The 16,203-nt window shown below is 50.1% G+C and overlaps 1 protein-coding gene across 2 annotated transcripts in view; it reads right to left on the bottom strand.

Annotated features, from left to right (window-relative positions):
* WHRN (whirlin) overlaps nucleotides 1-16,203 on the bottom strand; it is a 59,567-nt gene that overhangs the window by 23,364 nt on the left and 20,000 nt on the right. For both annotated transcript variants that reach the window (XM_054084193.1, XM_054084194.1), the window contains exon 3: nucleotides 3,620-3,745. In XM_054084193.1, the coding sequence (XP_053940168.1) occupies nucleotides 3,620-3,745 (126 nt within the window). The remainder of the gene's footprint in view (nucleotides 1-3,619; nucleotides 3,746-16,203) is intronic.

The raw sequence follows: 16,203 nt of genomic DNA, 5'->3' as shown, positions 1-16,203 counted from the left end.
TCAGCCTGTCCTCGTACGGGAGGTGCTCCAGCCCTCGGATCACCTCCACGGCCACCTCTGGATTCACTCCAACAGCTCTATGTCCCTCCTCTCTGTCTCCATGAAGGCGCCATTGCTGGAAGGACCACTCCGCTCTGGCTCCAGTGGAAATGTTACCTCTTATGCACCACAACCACGCATCTTCTCATTGAATTTCTCACTGCACAGCTTATTCCCCAGGCTCCGCGACAGCCACGAGGCTCTTTTTTTATCTTCTCTTTTTCTCTATCCTTGTCTCCATGCAGACCTCAAAATACAAGCCAGCTCTCAAGAGGCAGCGTCGTGACTGCCACTGATGATGTAAAATCACTCACCTCTTCCTATTTACAGCCTCTCTTTTTCTCTCTTTCTCTTCTATATGGATATACGTGGACTGCGGTAGCCTCTTTTTACCCCAGCTCTTCTGCTGGGAACGCAATATTGAGTTGTTTGTTCACAGAAAGCTACCTGAAATCTGCTATTTTTGATGTAAAGGTCAAGGAGAGAGGGAAAAAACCAACCTGGCTCAAAATAAAAATTCCTGACAAAACACACCACCAGAAAAAATGAATGAGGAAGAAATTGGGATGAGCAGAGCCACGAATGCCGGCAGAATGAGCTCAGCTCCTGTACAGCATCACTGCGAACGTCAGGAAGGGTAGAAGCTGAAAGCAAACAAGACTTGCTGACGTTCCTCCTTCACAGTCCTCTGCTCACCTGCACTTTTTCAGTCCGAGAACTTACACCGAGGCAGCACATTTTAAAACGTGCCCAAAGAACGCATTGTCAGAAGTTTCATGAATGAATAAACATAAAGAAGGCCAAGAACAAACATATGAATATTTAATTATTGCAGCGATCCAGCCTGGTTTCTGCTGGCACCTGCAGAGCGCGCTGCCTTGTGGTCACGGAGCCAGAGGGAGCAGAGCAGCAGAACCCAAACTGGCAGCAGCAGGGCTGGATCCCCTCCAAGATCCCCTTCTCAGCCCCACGGCCCCTGTTTGTGTAACAGGCAAAAGGCAGTTGAGCTTTCAGACCCGAGAGAAGCTTCCTTAGGGTTGATTGGCTCTCAACACCACGCTGTTCATCTTCAATCAAAATTTAAGGGAAAAGGAAGATGTAATCAAAATTTAAGGGAAAAGGAAGACGTAATTAAAACATTCCAAAGTTCTGATTTGGTGCCATGGATGCAAGATGCTTTCCCTAAAATGAGAAGTCGGGCAGAACCAACTTCTAAATAATCCTTGCAACAAACTCAGTGGAAGCAGTATCCTCTGGGATATTTCTGCTGCCTGGGAAGTTAGCACAAAACTTCCTTTTGAATCCACTCAGGCTGGGCTGAGCTTACACTGACCAAACCCACAACTTTTCTATTTTAGAGAGCAACAAATTATCTGAAAATCCCATTTCCCCATCAGCTCTTCCCTCCTCGTGCTATCATATCCCTTCCACCGCTACCCAGAGCAGTGTAGAGAGCACGTGGATGCAGTCTACACACAACTAACAGCAGAACATAAAAGACCTTTATCTCCAAACCTCCACGCAGCTCTAAATTTACAGCCTGCAGCATACACAAATCTCAGCAGGAAGTGTCTGTGCGTATCTGAAATCACATAAAGCCTGACATTCAGAAAAACATCGGCCTGCTGGCATGCACAAATCAGTTACTAGAAAACAGAACAGCAAGGAGAGAGATATAAAGAATCAATAAGCAGAGGCTTTGGTGTGCAAACAATTGCCACGGAGCAGGGACCTTGCTTGGCAGGGACAGAGAGAAGCAGCAGACACCGCTCCATGCGCTTTGAATACAGCATGTGTGTGACGATTTTCTTGCCTTCCTGGCATACCTAGAATCACGGAATGGTTTGGGTAGGAAGGGACCTCAAAGCCCATCCAGTTCCACCCCCTGCCATGCAGGGACACCTCCCACTTGTTGCTCCAAGCCCCATCCAACCTGACCTTCAACACCCCCAGCGATGGGGCAGCCACCACTTTTCGATACAATATCCATGACATGAAGCAAGAGGTGGAGAGATGTGTTCTGCTGTGACTTTTCCTGCGCGTCCAAGGTTGCGGTGTGACATCAGCTGGGCAGAACTCACTGGCAGGGGACTGAACCAAGAAAAAGCAATGATTTTCCCCATGCAGCAAAAGGAAGGGTTTGGAGCCATAAGGAAGCACTAAACGTGAAACAGAAAGAACCTCAGGACAACAATGGATCTTCTTTTTCTTTTCCTGTCTTTAATCTTTCAGGCTTCTGGTGTTTGAGATGGAGTCTGACGCTCTGGACGAGGGTCAGAGGTGCTGGGGGCAAACAGGCTTGCTTCTGATGGCTGGTCCTCTGACTTAGCAGCCACCCTGTGATGCCCAGGGCAGCTCCAGCCAGTCCCTCTACTTTTCCAGCTCTTTCAGGAAGAAACAAGTTGTTGTGTGCCTCTTATCTTCCCTGTCTTGAAATCCTCACATCCAGAGCACTGTCCCAGCCACCCCTCTCCACCACCTTGTACTAATGAACAAGAACACATCAATGTCTCTGGGAGATGGCTCTGTGCCCTGATCCAGCATGGAGATACTGCACCCAAAGCACAATAGTTCTCTTTTACTGGTGAATATCCTACAGCACATAAAATTACAACCCCAAATACCACTTCCAGGAGCAGATTGGGTCCCAGAATGTCCTATCCTGTTCTAAGACGTGGTACAGCAGGAAGGCTGGAGGAGCTCAGGTGATGTGTGTGCATGTGTATGTGGTGGGATGAAAGAGAAGCAGGATGTCAGTTCATAAGAGGTCTGCAGCAAAACTGGAGCCAGCTCTGGACCGGCACAGCCTCAGAAGAGCGCAGCCAACCCACAGAGCATCCTTCAGGAACCTGTTTGACTATGGAGGAGCATGATGTAGCTGGAGGTCGCACCAATTTGGGTTGCTGATAGATCAGCTCTGCTCTAGCCCCGAGGCTGATCCTGCTGTTTCTGCTTGTTAAGACAAGCTCCTTGCAAATGCCAGTGCTGCAGGAGGAAACCAGCACGCACCTGCTCCCACTGCAGCAAGCCTGGCCTCCTCTCATCCCGGCAGCCAAACACATTCCCTGCGGGCAGGCGAAGAACACCTTGTGCAAAACATTACCTCTGAACATAATGGGTTTGGATGCAAGATGCAGTAAGAGGGCACAGGAGCAGGAGCTTTAATACAAAACTCTTCCCTGCCAGCTCAGGGAGGTGAAGTGACTTTCTTCACCGGCCAGGTCTGCACTACACTCTCAGATCCCTACACCAAAGCCATACCCAGGCTATTCCATAGGGAAAAATTCATGTGGGGTGTGCGCTAATGCAGAAGGCAAGTACAACCTACCGTAGGTGTTCTGAGGGTGCATTTCTCTCTCTGCACAACCACCTTGCTGCCTCTAGGCTTAGCATCAAAACTGTCTGAACAACCTGCCCTGAAAAACCATCTGCAGAAACACAGTGCTTGCCTCTTCACTGAGAGCCCTGCTTGGCCGGGGCAGAGCAGTAGGCACAGCAGCAGCTCCGTGCCAACGTGGTCCTGCAGGCACAGCCTGTGAAGTTCTCCCTCTGAACCAGCCCCCTCTGGGGTCACTCTTACCTTTAAGCCAGTGCTTTCTGCTTCAGAGCCTTTATCCACACCGGTGATATAAATGCCCAAGGAATATTCTGCCCCTCCTCGAATCATAAGACCCAGGGATTTCCCTTCATTCAGGACCAGATTCACCTGCAGAGGAGGAGAAACAGTCATGTAGGTGGTGTCAGCTCCGTGCTTCTGACAACAGCCACGTCCTCTCTGCTGCCACCGGCTTTCCCACCCCAGCGAGCGATGCACACCCTGGGGCTGAGACCCTTCCCTAGGTGCCTCCAGACAGAGTCAAAGCCAGCGACATCCCCGCTGCCGCTGGCTCCTGTAGCAATGCAGGGGAGGGAGAGAGTGGCTTTAGCTGCTCCTGTGGCTTTCTGGGCTTCTCTGTCTCCCCGTGCTTAGACAAACAGCTGCCCGTGGCTCAAAGGATGCTTTAGAGGTACCTGGGCTGTGCCCTGTGCATCCCAGAGAGCAGCACAGCTAACCACACACACAGGGCGATTCCACCAAGGAGGGCATTTTCCAGTGAGCTGTGGAGAACATGCAATAGCCAGGATTTAGGCTTGTTTTGTCTTTTCCTGTTTTTCAATAATTTAGAAAGTGTTGTCGGAAGGCAAATGTTGCTGAGAAAGCATGGAAGGCTGGCTCTCCAAAAGGAAAACTTGGAAGAACAAAGAAAGCTGGAATAACATCCAGGACCCAGGTGACCAATCCAGAAGTAAAGCACTGGCATAGAGCAAGGTTAGTGCTTCGAGTGGAGACAGCGATGTCATTTCAGGAGGGGTGTGGGCTTCAGGAAAGGGAACACAGCTTCAGCAGGGGCCAAGAGATCATTCTGCAGGCTGGAGTCCAGCTAAGGTGTCACCAGACATGGGGCTGCTGCAGATCTGCTCGACAGAAAACCAGCCTCCAGTATGAGCAGCTAAAAACACCAACTGAAGAAGGAAGAAGCTACAGGTTTCATTCCAGTTTATGGCAAACACTCCCAGGGTTCAGACAGAGCCGCTGTACAGCTCTGCAGCCAAGGGCCAGGCTGCTCTGGACCCCCACACCTCACCCGACATCAGCCCCACAGGACACAGTGGGGCAGAGGAACAGGCTGCCCAGGGAGTGACCAGCACTGGAGGGATTCTGGAATCCTCAACATAAGAAGGATATGGAGCTGTTGGAATGGGTCCAGAGGAGGCTACAAAGATGATCCGAGGGCTGGAGCACCTCCTGTACGAGGACAGGCTGAGAGAGTTGGGGTTGTTCAGCCTGGAGAAGAGAAGGCTCCCAGGAGACCTTATAGCGACCTTCCAGTACCTGAAGGGGCTACAAGAAAGCTGGAGAGGGGCTGTTTCCAAAGGGTTCTGGTGATAGGACAAGGGGCAATGGGTATAAACTGGAGAGGGGCAGATTTAGACTGGACATAAGGAGGAATTTCTCCACTATGAGATTGATGAGACACTGGCCCAGGTTGCCCAGGGAAGCTGTGGCTGCCCCATCCCTGGAGGTGTTCCAGGCCAGGTTGGATGGGCCTTGGGCAGCCTGATCCAATGGGAGGTGTCCCTGCCCGTGGCAGAGGGGTTGGAACGGGATGATCTTTAAGATCTCTTCCAATCCAAACTATTCTATGATTTAAAAGCCAGGCAGATGAAGTGCTTAGGGATATGATTTAGTAGTGGGCAGGTACAGTCAGATTTGATGATCTCGGAGGTCTTTTCCAACCAAGCAATTCTATGATTCTATGAAATCAGCACCAATGGTGCCCTTCTGTTCCTCTCCCGATGTTCTCAGGAACACAGGGAGGAAAATGTGCAGGGAGGATATATACGGCCACCTGGAACATGGGATAGCTGTCCTCCTCCTGCAGGACAGGGGAGGCTGGGGGGAATACGAGAAGGGAACGCCAGCTCTGGAGGGCTGAGAGGATGCAGCTTTATGAGGGGTGAATCTGGGAGGACCACAACCATAATCTGAAGGAAAAGTTGATCTGTAGCAGCAGCTTTTGGCTCACTCCTTTTACAGCTGCACCTCTGGGGTAGAGACTCAGGGGAAAGACATCCTCAAAGCACCATGGACACGGATGGAGAGATGCCAGGAGGCACTGGCTGTGTGTTTTCCCTCCACCTGCCCATGCCCTGTGCAGAAAGGAGAAAAGGAGGCTGAGGGGAGACCTCATCACTGTCTACAATTGCCTGAAAGTAGATTGTAGCAAGGTGGGTGTTGGTCTCTTCTCCCAGGCAACAAGTGATAGGATGAGAGGGAATGGCCTCAAGTTGTGCCAGGGCAGGTTCAGATTGAACAACGGGGAAAAGCTTCTCCACTGAAAGGGTTCTCAGACCTTTCAAGGGTGCCCAGGGAGGTGGTGGAGTCCCCATCTCTGGAAATATTTAAAAGACAGGCAGATGAGGTGCTCAAATATACAGTTTAGTACTGGACAGGTACGGCTGGACTTCATGGTCTCAAAGTTCTTTTCCAACCAAGTAATTCCATGATTTAAACAGGTGATCACCCAGCAATTACCCACATCCATCCAGACTAGGAAATAGCCCAGCTCGATGTTTCTGCCCTTCTATGCAGCAGCGTCTACTCCAACACTCTCTCCCCTGCCAGACACCCATCTGTCCAAGGCACGGAAGGCACCCAGGACTCTTCTGTACAACCCTGTGCCTCATTATCTCTAATTAATAATGCTAGGACAGATTTTCCACCCACCCTGCCCAGAACAGCCAGCACATACTGCAACAGATGCTTAACATTCTCCTGACAGGCTGAAGGACCACACGGCACCTGGACAGCTGTTCTCCCCACCAAAAATGCTGGTCACAGGGATAATTTTGCAAGGTGTGCCAAAGCCATTTGCCACCTTCCCATCTGCTTTCTTCCAGCCTCTCCTGCTCAGAGGGCTTGATGATATATGAAAGTTTAGGTGAGAACTTCATCCAGAGTGAACTCATTCACTTGTGAGAACTTGTTCAGAGCGAACGAGCAAGCCTATGTTCAGCTCCCTCGAGAACTCTCCATTTAAAACTGCCTTTGTTCACTCGCCGCATGATATTTTCTAAATGAATAACTCCAGGTTGGGTTTTTCTTTCTGCTTTTTGTCCCACGTTTTAAGTCAATTCTGAAGAAAAGCAGACAGCGGGAATAAAAACAAATGAGAAAAGCCAAAATGTGTTTCCCACTGATAGAAACAGACTGTTTGTGAGGGGCTTTTATACTTAAAACTCTTGACTGTATTCAAATCAAAAGCTTGCATGTTTACCTGGATGGAAAAGCCATTTCCAGCTTCAAGTCACTAATTAACCTGCCTTTCTGGAGGACACAGCATCACACAGGGAATTTAGCCCAGCCTTAGAGAGGCTGGTATTGAACCCCTATTTTCTGTCTTGGTGGTGGTGCAGCAGCAAGAGAGAAGTCAGCAGCAGGACATAAATCTAAGGACAATACAAGGCAAAATTTTATACTTTAAGAAGTAGAGGCCAAAACAGCCAGCTGAACACGAGCCAGCAGTGGCCTAGGTGGCCAAGAAGGCCAACAGCATCCCGGCTCGGATCAAAAATTGTGTAGTCAGAAGGAGTAGAGGAGTGATCGTACTCCTGTGCTCAGTGCTGGTGAGGCCACACCTTGAGTCCCGAGTTCAATTTTGGGCTCCTCACCACAAGAAAGGCATTGAGGGTCTGGAGTGCGTCTGGAGAAGGGAATGGAGCTGGGGAACGGTCTGGAGCCCAGGGGTTCTGGGAGCAGCTGAGGGCCTTGGAGCTGTTTAGTCCAGAGGAGGCTGAGGGGAGACCTCATCACTCTCTGCAGCTCCTGGAAAGGAGATTGTGGTGAGGTGGGTGCTGGTCTTTTCTCCCAAGTAACAAGTGTTAGGATGAGAGGAAACAACCTCAAATTGCGCCAGGAGAGGTTTAGATTGGATATTAGGAAAAATTTCTTTAGTGACAGAGTGGTGAAGCCCTGGCAGAGGCTGCCCAGGGCAGTGGTGGAGTCTCAATCCCTGGAGGGGTTCAAAAAACATGTAGACCTGGCACTTGGGGACATGATTTAGTATGCACGGTGGGGTTGGCCTGGTGGTTAACTGAGAGGTCTTTTCCAGCCTTAATAATTCTATGATTCCTATTTCTGTACCGGTATCACAGCCGGCTGGCAAATCTATTAATGTCTCATTAGATGTGTGTGTTTTGGTGGACCTGCAAGATGAAGGTGAGGCCATCCCGTGAACGCAGCGCCACCACAAGCAGGTTCTCTGCACCGCTCTCTGCTCCCTGCACTCAGAAACAGCTGCACCACGGAAAACCAGAGAGCGAGAACTGCAAGACGTTAACTACCCATATCAGCACCCTTGTCTAGGGCTGCACAAACCTTATGGCCCTGGGATAGTCCCTCCCCTGCTTTAAAGCACACAAAGCGTTAGGAACAGTTTTAGGATCGACACATTGTAGAGGAATGATGAAAGGACCTTCAGGCTTTAGGCTGGAGAGAAGAGCTGGGCATTATACCCGCCTAGCAGAGCATTTGCCTATCAAAATTGAGGGCAATTTAATTTTCTCTTTACATGAAAACGTCACTCTGGACATAAAAGGATTCATTTGTAGGACATTTCACTGACTCTTATTAAAACCAGAAATGTACTGAATAATACCAGATAAATCACTTTTCTAAAGTCCACTTTTCTCCCCATTTATCTAACAACATTCGAGGTTCCCTTTCTGCAGTAACTTCTTCACCACAGCGCAGCCAGACCTTTCGATAATCCCCCAACTCTGGGGAAAATACAAGTAGCAGAAACGCAGCAAAGCACATGCAATCACAGATCAGGGTCAAAACAGAGTGGTAATGGCAACACTCTCTCTCTACGAGTCCCTGAACAACAATATACATGCCAGAGCTCCAACAGCTCCATATCAAGACATTTACATTCCCTTTAACGCTATCCTGATGGGTTGGTAAACTGAGAAGCTTCTCTCTCCACCCCAGTATCATCAGATGGAGTAAGAGATACTCTCCCTCCCTATAAACCCGGCGTGCTGCTGCCTGAGCTGCTTTGTTTACACTCGTACGAGGCAAACCTCATCTTCAAGAAGCAGAAAGCAATGAATACAGCCCCGAGCAATAAAAAGCTGAAAGATCTTCCTCCCTGCAAACCCAAGCTGCACGAAAAAGCCTAAACGCCGCGTAAAAAGATGTCACTGCTGGCAATCCCAGAAAGCTGGGTTGTCAAGGGCTTAATTGCATTTCTTAATCAACTAATACTTACCTCTCCTTGAATAAACCCTGCAGAAGCCACAACAGACACGCGGGCTGCCGGGAAAAGCGTGGCAGCAGCAGAGGCCAGAGGAAATAAGTGCTCTTAGAGCATTCGGCTTATTGACAAACTGCAGATTTAGGGAAGAGTCGAGGAATAAAATGAGTGCTGGCAGGCAGGGGGCTCAGTTTGATCAGACTGGGGAGCACAAGGGAGGAGAGAAAGCATTCAGAAGCCAAAGCGAGAGATAAGCTGATTGCCAGGATGAAGCAAAGGCTGAGTCACTCAGTGTTAAGGGCTTAGGGATAACTGCTTCACGCAGTTTCCCAAGGGCTGCCTGCCTCCAAGGGTCCCCAGCAACGGGCACACCGCACAGATGGTGTTTGGTGGGGTTGGCACCATCAGGCTCGCACCCACTGCCAGCCCTACGGAAGGCACCTCTCCCACGCCATACACCCATGTTCCAGACCCAGCTGTGGGGTGGGAGGGAGGCTGTGGGATGACAGTGAAGCACAGACCAAGTTGTTGGCCAAGGAGGGGGCTACACACATCGACCGTGACCAGGCTGGTGGCTCCCACCACTGTGCTTTGTTCCTGCCATGACAAAGCACTGATCCTGGATTCCACTGGGAACAGATCGCCAACATGCCTTTTCCTGGACCAATCCCTTCTCCTTGGGCTTTTCCACTCAGGTAACAGGTTCATACAGAATCACAGAATCACAGAATCACCAGGTTGGAAAGGACCCACTGGATCATCAAGTCCAACCATTCCTAACACTCCCTAAACCATGTCCCTCAGCACTTCATCCACCCGTTCCTTAAACACCTCCAGGGAAGGTGACTCGACCACCTCCCTGGGCAGTGATTTAACACTTCTGTGCAAGTCTTGTGCCAGGAGAGAGCATTTTGGGTACATTTGACTTTGTTTCCTCCCTCCTCAGCTCTCCCCTGTCCTGCTGCCAGGCTGAGCGAGAAGCTGTAACGCACCTCAGAGGATGATACCAGGGAGAGCTGGGATTGCCCCGAGCTGCTAAACGACCAGCTGTCCTACAACAGAGGCAGCAAGCAAAGCTGTGCAGGACTGCAGCCCTTCTGTGGGGGGAAAATAAGGACATTCAGGCAAGGTAACCCCCCCACACCTTGGTAAGCAGGGCCAGGTATTCCCAGGCAGCCTCCACCTCCTGTATCAAGGCTGTGTCCAGCCCCAGGCTACTCCTGCATGTACAACACAGAAGCATTTAGAAGATCAGGGTCACAATTTTAATTTTAATTTCAACACGGAGCCATCTGCCACCTCCAGTAGCAGTAAGTGAAGGAAAAAAATGCCATCATCATAAGGCATTTGCTCCAAGTTGATTCTCGCATGGGATTTCTTTACTCTGGGCTTATGAAATTACCTGTTGACAGATTCAATTTTACCATTAGATAAAGCACTTTTGGACAAGAATTACTCTGCATCAGCGCGATTCAGCATGCAGCTGAGCTAGTGGCTGAGAACATTTCACCCGTGCCAACAGTTATTTCCACGCCATTACTGCTACCCAACAACAGAAACAACACTTCAGGAGGCTCGCAGGGCTCATCCTCCTCCCGCTTACCAAGGAAACCCCACCGGCTTGTGTCTAGACATCCTACAACCACGCGAGATCAGCTCACGGGAACGCAGAGCCATTAACTGAGGGGCTGGGAGCAGGAGAGCCACTGCTGCCAGGGCAGATGGATCCATCAGAGCTGCTTCAACACCAACCCACCTTCCAGCGTAGGCTTTGTAAGGCCATGCTGGGGACTTTGCAGTCACAGCTATGCTGGAAGCCACCTCCAAATGTGTTTAACATTGGTGCAACGACAGTGCAGCAGGCACAGGTTTGGCATCTAGGTGCAAACAAGTTCTTGCGGAAGGTGCGTACTGGGGCTGTGAGCATCTCTCATGGCTGAGAGGTGACATTCCAAGCAGAGGGACAGGCAGACAACAACAGAAGGGGTGCAGGACAGCTTGTCTTCTGCTACGAGGCGTGATCCTAAGTCTGAGCCCAGCAGTGCTGCCCTGCTCTTGGCCACGCTGCTGCCAAGCCAAAGGGCTGACTCTGGGCTGTGTTCTTGGAGCACAACTATCACTTTTGGGCGCTCTTTCTGCTTAAAGTGCCTGAAATAACAACGAGGTGGCACTGCAGCCTGGCAGCACGGGGCGAGGCAACCTCAGACCTGACCCAAGGGGCATTTAGGGGTAAGTGTGCTGGGATAGTGGTACAGATTGCCTAAGGATACCTTTTATCTCCAGGGAACTGGGGGCCAGTGGCTCCCATCCCATATTCCAGTCACCATAGGAAACCTGCAGGCAGGTAGAGAGGTGACCACACACCCCCAGAGCCTGGAGAGGCTTATAGCTACAAAACAAAGCAAACTCCAGCAAGGACAGAGGAAGCAAACAGCGAGAGACCTGGGGAGCCGGACCACCTCACACTGAAAATGTCATTACAATCTAATAGAAAGAAATCCCTCCTTATTCCTCCCGCATCTCTTAACCTTCATGCTCAAGTAGTCACCATTAGCATCTCAAACACTCAAGCCATGCTATGTTATTACAGATATATTAAAAAAATAAAAGCTACAATAATTATAGCTACTTTGGAACACAGAACTGCCTGAAGGCAAGGAGACGTTCGCATTCTCTTCATGTGTATTTTCTTTCTTCTGCTGCACCAAAAGCTTAAAGGAATAAGTAGCTCCCCTGGCAATAAGCACATTAGAGCAAGGATCCAGCTGATGAAATGGTGTTTCTTGGAGAATTAGAAGTCCAACACTCAAAGAGCACTTTGCACAGTTCATCTTCCTTCCAGCTCAAGAGCACTGACAAGTTTTTGCTGGCTGATGGTTTCCAAACTGCTTTTAATGACATAAGCTCTTGATCCCAGAAGTACATCAATGACATTCCCAGCACAAATGGCCCTTGCTGTTGTGAAAAAACTAGAAGTCTGAACAGAGCATAAAAACCAAACTGCTCCTGAAGCACTGGAAGCAGGTCCTGTCTTTCCAGCAGAGAGGCTCCATCCTCTGTTGGGATGGTGCTGGAGGAATGTGACCAGCTCTTGGGTCTGTCCTGGAGACAGGCGGCTCCAAGAATGTTTCTCCAGAGCTTTGCCCAAGTGCAGGCCCTTCATTTCTCATTTGTTACCAACCACCATCACTGGCTACTTCACCTACAGGGAAGATGGGCACAGGGCTCTGGGGAAACACTGGATCCCCTGATTACGACTGCCCTTACTGCAAGAAAACAATAAGAGCTAAACTTGGGAAATGTATCTGTCCCTCCACTCTGCCACAGACAACACAGATACGGAAAGTGTAAAGATTTGCAGTACCTCGCACAACCACAAATGTGTATAAGCCAGCAACTCCTTCACCCCTCCACTCCCTTTCATTCTCGCACCCCTTCTTAGAATCATAGACTCTTAGAAGAGTTTGGGTTGGAAGGGACCTTAAAGATCATGCAGTTCCAACCCCCCTGCCATGGGCAGGGACACCTCCCACTGGATCAGGCTGCCCAAGGCCCATCCAACCTGGCCTTGAACACCTCCAGGGATGGGGCAGCCACAGCTTCCCTGGGCAACCTGGGCCAGTGTCTCACCACTCTCCTGGTGAAGAAATTCTTCCTAACGTCTAGTCTAAATCTGCCCTTCATGAGATATCATTTGAATCAGGTCAGGTCTACACTGAATAATTGGCCCAGACCGTAGCATTTGCTCATCCACACTGAATTCCCTCTGATCCAAGCTTGGTACAAGCTGCATTTTGACCCAGAACCACTGACTGGAGCAGGATGGTGAAAGCAAAGCCAGTGGACAACTGACAGCCCACCAGGAACTTCCCAAAGCCCAATAATGGCTTCTTCTGCAGCTGACAGTGAAGAAACCCATGTCCACACAAAAAAACTGATAGAAAACCAGGGGCAAGGAACGTGCCAGCCCCAGGCCAGCAATGCTGGCTGCCTTCTGCACTGAACCTGTGGCAGCCAGGCTGACCCACCAGCTCAAAGCCCAACCTCCCTGGCTGCACACAGTCCATCTGCTGCACCCCTCATCCAGGTGCTCGCTCCAGGAAGACACATAGCCATACGCCAGATCCCTCCTCCACCAGACAGATCGGTTACACTCTCACACACGCCAAGAACAGCGGTTTCCATTTCAAGCCTTTTGATAATGAATGCTTCTGCCTACGGATAAACAAACTTATTCAACTATGCTACAAACTCCATCGTTTCAGGCATCCAGAAGAGATGAGCTGGAGGGAAAGGTAGCCAGACAGGGACACCTCTATTGCCTGATGAATGTAGGATGCTTCCACCAACCTTGAATTTAACCTTGTGAGAGCTGGAAACGTCACCTCAACTACAGCAGCATTGCAGGGTGACTGAGCTGTAGCAACGCATTAACGAACCTGCTGGTTCACATTGCTTCAGCCTCCTGCTGTAGGGCTGAAGTCTGAGCTCTACCATACTTTCCCAAAATGCCTGGTTGATAGCTTTTGCATATGTGTTCCAGGACATTCAGATCGATTAGAAATAGGAGAGAGAGGGGGTTAAAAATAACCAACTAATCCCCAGCCCTTCCCTCGGAATGTAAAACCATCCAGAAATCAAATAGCCCTTGGGGGTACCTGTCAGTTCCAGTTGACTGGGCTGAATTAACCAGGGATACGGTGCATTTATTTGCGTGGTATTTATGACAGAATAACACTGTTTTCAACAGTTAAATACATATATTTATATATATCTACACGCATAAATAAAAAGAGAAAGAACTAGAGGCAAACTGTTCCCCTGTTTTGGGACACGTTTTTATCTCTTAGTGATGCACATTAAGTCAGGACAAAGCGACTCAACTAATCCACACCCCGAAAAGTGTGTTCAGGCAAATGACGCAGGCAGTCAGGCCAAATAACTACGCTCAAATCCACTGGCCAGGTCATACTCTCCTTCCTGCCAGCCAGACTTTGATCACAGTAGGTTTTCCTACACCGTTAGCTGACAAAGCAAGGTACCTCTGGATACAGAGGTGTCTGGGTGCCTTGGGTCATTTAAAAGTTGTAGCATCCAATAATTTGCTTTTGCTGGTCTTAGAGATGGGAATTTGGGAGTGGAGCTTATTGCAACATGCACAGCACACCTTGTGCGTCGACAACAATGAGCAGGGCAGTGAGAACGAGCTGGTTTGGAGGCAGATTTAGGGCAGCACAATGAGTGGAGGGGTTAGGGTGCTGTTCTGCGCAACCTTGGGTCCCACCAGTGCTAACGGCTACTGCCAAACGCACTTCTAAACCAACTAAGCCAACAGGGTGGGGAGAAGGATGCATCACGCTTGTGGTTGGCAAGGACGGAGGCGCAGTAACAGGGCAGGGAGAAGGTCTCCAGGCAGCACCACAAGCTGCCTACAGCAGAGCAGGAGGCACGTTGGAGTCTGACGCACGACATCAAGTCTGGAGCAGCAGAAGGAGCCAAGAGCCACCCCCTGAGCTGCACAGGGAACCCAGGACTGAAAGAAACGTGGCTTCCAGGATGAGAGGAAATGGATTCAAGCTGTGCTAGGGGAGGTGTAGATGGGATATTAAGAAAAAGTCCTTTACTGACAGAGTGGTGAAGCATTAGAAGAGGCTGCCCAGGGCAGTGGTGAAGTCTCCATCCCTGGTTCAAAAAGCATGGAGACATGGCGCTTCAGGACACGGTTTAGTGGGCACAGTGGGGTTGGGCTGATGGTTGGACTGGATGAGCTTAGAGGGCTTTTCCAACCTTAATGATTCTATGTTTCTGTTAGAAGTGCAGAACACGGCCAGCGAGGCACAGAGGGGCAGGATGGTATCAGCAGAGTGACAGCACATCTTTGCACACCCATTTCTGTGTACTTCAAGTATCTCCTGCAACTGCCATGGATTCTTCCCAGGTTAATAGAGGGGCTATTCCCTCTGTCCTGAGGTCAAAGCACAGTTCTCCACTACAAGACGTCAAAGGGCTGTCTGATTGTGTAAAGCAGCACCAAGGAATGGAAGAACAAGCCCAGATTTTGGAAGAACAGGTGGAAGAGCATGAGGCTCTTCACCACTCCTCATGCCCAGACAAAAGGTCCAGAAGCCAGCAAGCTGCAAGCTGGCAGCACCATGAAGATTGGGTATCCTACCCAAGGCTGGCAAAATCTTCCCAGTTCTCTGCAAGTGCAGCACTGCCACAAAGAGGCGTCACAGCAACAGCATCCAAGAAGCACAGCCCAGAACAAGGACTGCCACTTCTGTGTGCCAAGATCCTGCACCCCAGCTCTGCTAGAACTGTGTCACAGTGGGCAACTTGGAGCTGGGGCTCTTTGCACCTTGGGAGTGTATCCAACAGCAGCCAAGCCCAGCATGGATGTGCTTTGAAGTTTCCTGTGGCCTTCCTTCAACTTGGCTTCATTCCTTTCCAAAGCAGATTAAGCTACAGTAATTAAAGCTCTTTAAATTTGCAAAGTTCAGTTGGATTCATTTTCGGGTGCACCCCAAGAGGAGTTCGGGAGCAGGAGCAGCACAGACGAGGGTGCTTTGGTCCGCTGACCGGTCCATGCAGCAGCCAAATGGCTCAGAGACAAGTAGGGCACCTGTAACCGCATCTCCCCGGGGACTGATGGTAGGGGCTGTCTGGGGACAGGCGAGGCTCAGGCATTGGGCAGAGATGCGAACGTGCTTCTGAGCACTTCATGTTGGTACATAGCAAGGAGTAAAGGAACAACGCTCAGAGAAACACCTCCTGCCTACAGCTTCAAAGAGTTGCTGCCTGCTGTATCGAGGTGACACTGAGGGATGTCGGGGGAGACACACGACACCAGCAAGCCAGCAGTGGCTGCTTTTCTCTTTCCCTTAAAGCAGCAATAAAGGGCCCTTCTTCCCTGTGGTCCACATGAATATTTCACCAGCAAAGCACCTCATCCTCTACTAGATTTTTTCCTCTTTGGCTGAAGTGTGAGGCTCTACTGATCCCTCCACAGCCTTTCCAGGTGGAGTTAAGGACATTTTGGGCATACAACCAAAGTGCTGGGGACAGCCAGAGTGATCTCAGGATGAAAATAGTCCAAGGTTTCAAGCATCTGTGCCTTTGGGAAGCAAGCACTCCGCTCACTCAGATGCCAGTACCTGGATATCCCAGGAACACCAGGGAGGCATCACCATGTCCTGCCTGCTCTGGATGAACAGGTTCCCTATCCGTCAGCATCAAGAGAGTGAGCCCCCCAGCCTATGTCTCACCGGATGGACATCCGAGCACTGCTCATCTGCAACTACAAGTCTCTAGGTCTGTTTGGGGATGGGAAGTATGAGGGAGAAGAAACACCAAATCCCTGAGATCA

This window comes from Cuculus canorus, chromosome 19 (genome assembly GCF_017976375.1).
Source record: "Cuculus canorus isolate bCucCan1 chromosome 19, bCucCan1.pri, whole genome shotgun sequence".
Classification (NCBI taxonomy): Eukaryota; Metazoa; Chordata; class Aves; order Cuculiformes; family Cuculidae; genus Cuculus; species Cuculus canorus.
The sequence above is the reverse complement of the archived record's forward strand: the minus strand, read 5'-3'. Positions and strand labels throughout refer to the sequence as shown.